The 10,021-nt window shown below is 35.3% G+C and overlaps 1 protein-coding gene across 1 annotated transcript; it reads right to left on the reverse strand.

Annotated features, from left to right (window-relative positions):
• Positions 1 to 334: 334 nt before the first annotated feature.
• Positions 335 to 9,870, reverse strand: LOC131943157 (zinc finger protein-like 1). The gene is made up of 6 exons (XM_059303172.1): positions 9,561 to 9,870; positions 4,797 to 4,917; positions 4,326 to 4,519; positions 3,765 to 4,080; positions 3,371 to 3,497; positions 335 to 3,289 (listed from the first exon to the last, which is right to left on the reverse strand). The coding sequence occupies exons 1-6, from the start codon at positions 9,660 to 9,662 to the stop codon at positions 3,091 to 3,093; spliced, it is 1,059 nt and encodes a 352-aa protein (XP_059159155.1). The 5' UTR covers positions 9,663 to 9,870; the 3' UTR covers positions 335 to 3,090.
• Between the last annotated feature and the right edge of the window lie 151 nt (positions 9,871 to 10,021).

Genomic DNA, 10,021 nt, shown 5'->3' on the forward strand with positions numbered 1-10,021 from the left:
ACCAATAACTATTTTATAAAATATTCTTCTACAAAATGTATAACATTAAAAATATATAGATCTATAATTCACGTGTAACGGGTACCTACGGCTAGTATACGTATTATTGTGGGAGGGGGCCTTGAGCTCCAACAACACAACAGCCTCGTTACACCCAAGTTGTTGTGTTAATGTTTAAAGTTGAAAGTCAATTTATATATATATATATATATATATATATATATATATATATATATATATATATATATATATATATGTACAATGCCTCAGATAAATATTTAGTCAATACTGAATGAAACCCCAACAATGAACACATGTTAAGATATTCCGTTTTTATTGTTCCTGACTGATCAATGATGTAGACAGGTGTCACTAGCACATCTACATACACGATTTGTTCAGCATTGTGTGTAGTACACAGTCCCAGCATTAATAGACACATCATCCACCATCACACCAATCAATAGTTTGCCTGGGTCTGTCGAATCTATTTGATTGCATGGTTAATCATGCTGAAGTCAGCACGGCAATTACGGCACATTTGGTTAACAAATGAGCAGCACACACATTAGCAAGTTAGCTAGGTCAAGCTGCTAACACTTAGGTCAAGCTGCTAACTCTAACTTTAAACCTGACATCAGAATCAAACTACCGCAACCCATCAATGCTAGGTTTAACAGACATTAAAGCCTGACATCAGAATCAAACTACTGCAACACAAGCTAGGTTTAACAGACATTTAAACCTGACATCTGAATCAAACTACTGCAACCCATCAATGCTAGGTTTTACAGACATTAAAACCTGACATCAGAATCAAACTACTGCAACCCATCAATGCTAGGTTTTACAGACATTAAAACCTGACATTAGAATCAAACTACTGCAACCCATCAATGCTAGGTTTTACAGACATTAAAACCTGACATCAGAATCAAACTACTGCAACCCATCAATGCTAGGTTTTACAGACATTAAAACCTGACATCAGAATCAAACTACTGCAACCCATCAATGCTAGGTTTTACAGACATTAAAACCTGACATCAGAATCAAACTACTGCAACCCATCAATGCTAGGTTTTACAGACATTAAAACCTGACATCAGAATCAAACTACTGCAACCCAGCAATGCTAAGTTTTACAGACATTAAAACCTGACATCAGAATCAAATTACTGCAACCCATCAATGCTAGGTTTTACAGACATTTAAACCTGACATCAGAATCAAACTACTGCAACCCATGCTAGGTTTAACAGACATTAAAACCTGACATTAAAATCAAACTACTGCAACCCATCAATGCTGTTTTACAGACATTAAAACTGACATCAGAATCAACCTATTCTTTAGTAAAGGAGAGTGGAAACAGTTGAAAAAGAACAAGAGGCGACACTGGTCACACAAGGAGAAAGCTGGAGAGAATGGCCCACACCTTTAAGGAGTGAGGCTCATGCCCCATCAGCAGCCTACTAGAACCATCACATTCTGGGGAACAGCTCCAAACATATGATAAGCTGATGACCCGTGCTTTCTAAAGCTTGATACAAATAGCCCCATACAAACTCAAAGACAACAAAATAAAGACCAAACTGCTACACTAAGTATATTGGCCATCTCAAACAAACGTACCATCTTACAGTACTGATATAGTAGGGCAGTCAGACACTAAAAATGGTAACAGTGTAGATTTACATCTTTTTTTGTATGAGTGCCCATCATGTCAAGCAACGAGACAAAACAGTGAAATACACCAACACTGAAATAAGACACCTGTTTATAAGACACACTTCCTGACCAGGACATGTAACTATTTTATTGATTGAAGGATTTCCACTCAATTTGGAAAGATTAAATTTTCTATTTTGGAAATGTACTGCTTAAAGAAAAATAGGTGTCTTAAAGCGAAATAAAAAAACTTCCACAACTGCAAGTGTCTTAGATTATTTAATTTCAACATTAAAAATTTATCAGTTGTTATCCAGTGTACTGCTTCTTCTTGTGGACTAAAAAACGGCAACTAAATAAAAAAAAATGTATCAGGGGAAGCAACTACAGAAATAAGTTAGCTCTGAAGAGTTACCAATGGACAGAATTTTTTCTAAAACTGAAACAATTTGAATTATTTTTTTTTCTTCTTTTGAACTGGAATGTAATTATAAAATGGTTCAAGTATCCATGTTCTAGATGTTATAACCAACCAAATGAAACCCACTGCTTTATACAAACTGAACAAACACCTGATGAAAATTTACATTCTCACACACATTCTTTCAGATACAATAATTTGCCAATCTGACAATGGACTGATATAAAAATGTAACTCTTTCAAAGAAACAAAATATCACAATGTTAGGACAGTAAAAGAGCATTAGTAAGCATGAATATTCTTCAGATTGACTTTGCCATCACATGATTTTTTTTCAATAAAAATATTTCACTTGCATTAACCATCACACATTCCCATGCTATTTATGACAGTTGCTTATGATTGTGTTATATAACTTAGATATTTTACAATGAAAAAGTGAAGAGAGAAGTTGGAAAATTCAAAGTTCAAAAAGAAATTAGACGTGAAAATTTTTCAATGCAAACATTCTAGACTTAAAATCGTTGATAAAGCATTCTGTTTGAAATCTGATGAGCTCTCAATAATAAAGAATAATAGAAAGTAAAAGTTATTTAAGTTAGTCCCCAGTTTTCTACCAGCCAGCAAACAGCAGTAGATTACACGTGTGTCATTATAACAGCACTTGGCCTACCACATTTCACTATTTTGATGGAAAAGCCAGACAGGAAGGTGTGCACTTTGCTCAAACTTAAAAGTTTGCAAGTGCATGTCAACATGAATGTAGAATAATGTTTACTAATTTCATTAGATTTTTTCTGATTGGTCCATGTTTTCTGTTAATTAAAAAAAACAACCTAGTGGCAAGTTAGCTAGATGAAAGGGTAATGCCCCCTTATGTTAGTAATGATAAAATCATATGTACAATAAATTATTAATATACATATATATTCTCTAGTAGCATGTGTTGATACCGCTTTGTACAAGAAATGTTAGAAACATTAACAAGAGCTTATGTGCTACTGTAGGGGATTGGCTTCAACTTTAATGTTTGGGTTTTGTAGGGGGTCAAAGAATGGGTCGTCCTCTGTAGCTTGCCGCCCCAGCTTGGAGAAGATGATGATGACAGTGATGAACCCTATGATGCCAATCAGCAGAATGACAGCAAATCTTTTCTTCACAGCATGGGGATCTTTCCTTTTGTTCCCATCCATAGATCTGGGATAAATTTAAAACGTCAATCTTTCGAACACACAAACAAGGAACTTAATGTTAGTTAAAACAACAGAAATCTCTTACTTAAACCACCAAGCCAACCACTGTAATGCTGGTCTTCTTTTGTATTTGTCTTCATCATGGTCATGTGACCTTCCAACATCACTGAACAGGTCATCTTCTTTTGTTGTGTCAAACAATTTTCTGGGATCTGGAAAAAATTTTAAAGCAGTTTCAAAAAATGTAAATTTCACATCCAATAAATAAATTAAAACCACACATAAATACATTGTAGCTTTTTAGTTAAATTCTAAAATTTTAAATCTGACTATTTTAACATTAAATACAGTTAGGGTCAGCAAGGATGTCTGTCAAAGTCTTTCAGCTCAGACAGATTTTTGGTTGAGAGAGCCAAGTAATGATCTAAAAATACAAGGGAGTTAAATGTGGTATTGACAATAGTAAAATAAAATCCTACTAGAGAACAATCCTTGTTGCCCTCTTGCACTTGTCCCTTCATCTACAGTGATCAAGCTGTGCTGGGCCAGGACTCCTGTAGGAGAGGAAGAATATGGCGCCACTTGTGCGCTAGGTCTTGAAGCCAGGCTACCACTGCTGCTGCTGGCTGTGGCATTGGGTGGCATGGGAGACGCTCCAAGTCCTGGAGCGTAACCAAGATTTGGGTCAGACCTCAGGTGGCTGTAGTTTGAACTGTTAGGCACGGCACCATTGGTGAGGGTTGCTTTAGAGACAGCCGGCTGGGGAGGTGCTGGTGGAGCTTTGCTTTCTTCCATCTAGAGAAATAAGTTACTCAATATTTAGGTCCTATCAAATTTAACTGAATAAAAAATATCACAATTTAAAGGACTTGACACCTTAAATAATTTTTAAGTAGGCCCCTATATAAATTATTTGATGCTTCCTAAACCCAATTATTTTACACTAATATTCACAAAATTATAAAGACAACAACAAAATAATAGGCTAGTTAAAGCTTTAAAGCAGTAATAAGTGAACAAGAGATAAAGATGTGTCCTACCAATGGTAAACCAAGTCCAGCCCTTGCCCAGTTGACCTGCTGTAGCAGGACACGTACAGCATCAGCTACAGGGGACACCATATTAGACTGTGGGAATATACAGGCACTGCACGATGGGCAGGTATATCCTGCAGGTGCCGTCTGCGCTGGAAACCTTTGAGCATATTCATTCAAACAACTCCAGTGGAACACATCTAAAGTTTGGACAGAGAAATATGATTTGACACATAACTAAAGTAAGGATGGTGAATAACTTTACCCTCAATAATATAAAGATAATCTTTTTGAAATGCAAAAACAAAACTAATGGAATAATTATAAATCTAAATGTTGCCAGAAGAAAATTATTCCATACTCCTTTCAACAATAACATTATTTAATTTGTTAAAAATTGTTAATTCAACAATACAAATAATCTAGCTATAATAATAAATAAAAATACTATGGTAAACATTTAAAAATAAGTTATACCATAACAAGTTAACCTGACACATTCTCCATACTCTTCATCAGAAAGATTTTGTTGGCATAATGTACACAGGGGACTGTAATCACTATCTTGTAGCCATTGGAGGTAAGATTTTACAATGCACTGAAAGTATGCAAGAACTCAAATAATATATATATTATGACACAAAAAAGTGTATTTAAAAAAATTACTACATTGTAGCATTCAATTTTAAATACCACTGTTTTTTTGTATCCTTCTTGCCTTTTACTAATAATATCATAGGTATCTGTGATTGGCAAGACATAAATGTCAGGTGATTAAAACAGTGGCAGCTGGGGGGAATAGTGGCACAGAGAGATAGGATCATTGAAAGAATGAGTTTGTCTCTTTTACATAGCTCTATGACTTCACAATTATTTATGAATATAGGACATCTAGGGCATAAGAATCTAGTTTAGTCTAGATGCAGGGTTTCTTAAAATGGGAGACACAAAAAGCATGTGGAAAAAATTTTCTGCCAAAAAAAAAAGTTTTAACAACTTCTTATATGTGTAGCTGCACAAGGTCAGTGCATATGCGTAGAAATATTTCTTGACGCCAAGCTAGGGAGGCTTGACAAAAGGCATATTCCCTTCTTTATAAACAATTTGTACTATTGATTTATTCAAGAGTATGTTTCATTTGCTATTTGGTAAAATAATTCTTCTTCATTGTTCTTTATCATGGTGTTGGAAGGGATCCCTCCTCCAACACAATTTAAGTATTATGTGTCAACTAGTTATGCGCCATTGAGGCCATTAACTCGGATTTCAGCCTGCTTTTCTTTTTAGATTTGCTTCCATACCCTTTTTCCAACCAAGAACAAACTAAAAGGCAGCAGTTGTTTGATTTGGAGTTGTCTCTCCTAGAAGAGTGGCTGCCCCAGTTAATGAACCTCATCTGCCAGAGGGTTCAAACTCGAGACTTTTTGATTTAACAACCATGAGCTTTACCAATTCAACCACGCCGACCCATAAAAACACTGATACTGTAAACTATAGGCCCAGTTAAACAACTAATAAAGACAAGCGCAGTAATTAATAGTTTTAAGTTTATTTCAACACAAGCAAAAAAAAACAAAAAACAACATGAAGCAAATTAGAAAGCAAAGTTAGCAAATTGCTGAATTTGTTTTTGCAATATATGATGTGACCATTGTTGCTTATGCTTTCAGAAGTTTTAGCTATTAAAAATTTGACGGTGTTTGTATTACATATAGATTCTAGGCCAATTACCATATAATAATAATATCCTATATACTAAGACATAGTGGTTTAAGAATATTACAATAGTTTAAAATGCCCTGTGGTAATGCCTGTGTATTTTAAATTAGACTTTGACAAATGGTGTTGATAAATGTTAATGGTTTACTGTTAATGGCATAGGTTATGTGACTTATTAAATTTACACTCTTACTCTACTCTAAATAACTAAATTCTAGGTACTAGGATAAATTTTGAAAATTGGTTTAATAGGAAAACAACCACTACAGTTAAAAGGAGCAAAAAATTACAATAACAGATCAGTTTTCCTTTTTGATGTAGCTCAAACGGTTAAATAGTTATGATTTTTTCCAATTTCTGTGTTAGAGTTTTTTTAAGCGTTTACTAAAATTGTCCTAGCTTGTAAACCATATGGTCAAATTGATTATAATTTTGCAATATCTTTATCTATCATATATGGAAGGATAATAAACAATAAAATTAGAAATTTATGGGCAGAGTAAAACAAAAACAGAAGTAGAACAGGGTAAAAGTAAAGTTTCCCTTTCAAACCTGACGGTCTATGGGGCAAGTGAAGTAGAGTTCACTTGTTTCTGTGACCTCGGCATATGAAGAGATAGTGTGGTCAGCACTATGCCCAGCTGCCTTTACTTTCCCCTAACGTGAGTTAGGTACCCATCTGAGTTGGGTGGACTCAGGGACGGTCTACTGACTTGAACCCGGATTCGAACTCGAGACTAACGGGTTAGCAATCCAGCTCTCTACCACTAGACCACTCCGTCCCAGGACAGGGTACCCCCCCTATTTTTTCATATACAGTGCATTCATAAAATCTCAGTTAAAATTTTAACACTTTGAAAAATTAAGCTCAAACTTGCTGAGAATGATGAGCTATGGATGTGTCAGTTATTACAATCAAAATAATATTCATAACTGAAAAGATTTTTGTTTTAACTGCTACAGAGCTGATAGATTATGCCATTTCGCAAATCCAAAGTCTTGTTGATGTTAAATTCAACATGATGGCAAATTTGAGTTATTAAGCACTTAAGTCTCAAAATTTGTCTGGCTCTAGATGACTCTATTCTCAAACAGAAACAATCAAAATATATGTTTAAATCTATCTGTTTGACAAAAAATAAGGGGTGGAACAGGGTAAACCCCCTATTTTTAAATACGAAATTTGTTCATACACTATTTGTTTAGGCTCAATCTATTTGAATCTAAAGCTAACAACTAACTAAAGTGAAGCTCTAAGATAAGCGTGTTTGATGGTTCTATCTAAATAGTTGACAAATAGGTAAAGGATGGTAAAAATGTAAAATGCTGAGTCATCGACACACCTAACATTGAAAACTGAGCGCACATATTTAAATTTTAAAAAATGAAGGCAAATTAAATCTTTTAGAAATGTAAGGTGTTTTATTGGAATAAATGTAATAAACTTGTTGATATACTTATATAAATAGTTTAATTAAAAATATATGTGTTTCTGCCTATTCGTTAATATATTACATTTCAGGAGAAGTTCAACATTGGTTGGTTTTAAAAGGATATAGTTCATATCACAAATTAATTAGTTTGCCTAAATAAAAGATGAACACATTATTTATTTTAACAGTTTTAATTCCTCTTTTACATAGTGTTCCCTCATTAGGCCATATAACTGCTCATCATATTGTAGAGATGTGCTGGTTTAGAAGTGTAGGTTCTATCTGGAAAAGTAAACAGTACAAGTACATTATTTGCCTTCCCATCAAAATAAAAAGGCTTTCTGAATACACCAAATATTTAATGTGTATTGTTATTACAAGACCTTCCTTTCTCCCCCCCCCCCTCCCCCACCCCACTACCGTCAATATCAAAACAACGCTCGCCCCAATCGCCGGCGTCAAAACAACGTTCGCCACTATCGCCGGCGTCAAAACAACGTTCGCCACTATCGCCGGCGTCAAAACAACGTTCGCCACTATCGCCGGCGTCAAAACAACGCTCGCTGGCGTTAAAACAATGATCGCCACGATCGCCGGCGTCAAAACAATGTTCGCCACTATCGCCGGCGTCAAAACAACGCTCGCCGGCGTTAAAACAATGATCGCCACTATCGCCGGCGTCAAAACAACGCGCGTCGGCGTCAAAACATTCAAATCCCCGACAAAACCGACATTGATATTCCCGACAAAACCGACACTGAAAATGTGAAATCCCCGACAAAACCGCTCATCAATAAGGCACGTGGTCATTAATGCTCACGATAAAACAGCTTTACCGCCCATGCTACAGTGATAACACAAAAACTGCACGGCGCTACAAAGTTTACATTCAAACACATGTGGTGAGAAACTTAAAAATGTAGTAAAGTCTTTGTATCTATCAGCGAGCGAAAAAAAAATGTCCATAAATGACGTCACCAAGTTGTATCACCCACCGATGTTTACTAAGTTACATTTACTCAACCCTCACGCACGTAGCACATCAGAAAAAGCCAAAACTTGACCTCACTTTCACCCGTAATTCTGTGACGTCAAATAGGACGGTCATTGACCGTTTCCCAGTGAACACAGTTAAAAAAATAAAACACGCTAGGGCCTATACGATTTGTATATATATATTTAAAAACTACAATAATATTAAATAAGTTAACAAATTACACTGTTCCAAATATAAAATAAAAAACAACAAAGTTGATACGCCTATCTTGCCCACAATCTAATACATAATTTCCTAGTTAATAGCCATCTTTACACATGCTTACGCTTAACACCATATGACGTCATGCAATTAGTCAAGCTCCCCCCCCCACTCTCTCCCCATCCACAATACAGTAGACCCTACACATCACACAATCATCCCCCTCTCGTGTAAGCGTAAAGTATTAAGAAATAAAGAGACCCGACACCTTCCGGTTTTTTACTTTCGCTTTCTAAGTAAGCACTAGACAGCGCTTAACCATACACCCCACTGTGCAGCATATAACTTCTATGAGCTGCATCCAAACTCTTTCAAATTTCAGTATGATAGAGGAAAATGGTGTAGGGACTCTAGCAATCAATAAAAAAAGACATGCGTCCAATAGTTAATTTTAAATAATAAATCAAACTTACCTTATTTTCAATGAAAAGCTCCATTTTGAATAATCCATGAAAATAAAAACAAAATATAAAAAACCAGGCAAAGTCCATTTTTAAGTAGAAAAACAATTTTCACATTAAATTTGACCGTTCAATAACGGAGAGGAAAAAAATTTACTAAACCGTCGAATTCGCGTAGCCGCACACGCAAACCTGTCGGTAACGGGAGAAAAAATACGCCGCTCAGCGAGAATCGGGAGGCCAATCCTAGTACCTACTAAATTCTAAATATAATCATACTCTTGACTAGTCTTGACTCTTCTTGCTGCAGTCTTTCACACTCAAGTACCACACCCGAACACAATTCCAAAATAATTACCAATGCTATATTGACATAGATCTAGTCATAGTTAACATGCTTTTTAAAATTAAGTCATCATTAATTTCTTACCTTGGCATGATTCGCCACTAGACAGTGTTCACAGACATTAACACGGTGTTCAAAACAGAAAAGATTTGTTACTTTTCGTTTGGGACATTTACATAGTCCCATTTCTGTGGGTTATCTGCTATAAATATAAGATAGATCTACTCATTTACTAGATCTATCTCAGAGGATGAATATATAAGGAATAAGTTCTTGGGTTTATCTAAAACTTTTTTAATTTGGGTTTCATAAACAGTGTAAACTGATACGCCTGCATAGATCGCAAATTTCTTAGTAGGATGCCATCTTAGTTTACGCGTGGAGTTCTCGTTGTTTCACGCGATAAACAATCTAAAATAAAAACAATATTTTCACAGCCACAGCATAAATTTTTAATTATTCTTACTTTTAAAGTTTAAGTAGACCTATAGGCCTATCTACTACCAACTCTTTATTGTAAAAAAACATCAGTTTTTATCAGATTA

This window comes from Physella acuta, unplaced genomic scaffold, assembly GCF_028476545.2.
Source record: "Physella acuta isolate Inbredline_101_S28 unplaced genomic scaffold, ASM2847654v3 ptg000038l, whole genome shotgun sequence".
In the NCBI taxonomy this organism is placed as follows: Eukaryota; Metazoa; Mollusca; class Gastropoda; family Physidae; genus Physella; species Physella acuta.

Bases quoted from the DNA above. Each gene is read 5' to 3' on its own strand.
- LOC131943157 (XM_059303172.1), bottom strand. From the start codon at position 9,662: ATGGGACTATGTAAATGTCCCAAACGAAAAGTAACAAATCTTTTCTGT. The intron at 4,918-9,560 runs GTAAGAAATTAA...GCATACTTTCAG, and splicing joins TAGTGGCGAATCATGCCAAG to TGCATTGTAAAATCTTACCT. The intron at 4,081-4,325 runs GTAGGACACATC...TTATTTCTCTAG, and splicing joins CTGGACTTGGTTTACCATTG to ATGGAAGAAAGCAAAGCTCC.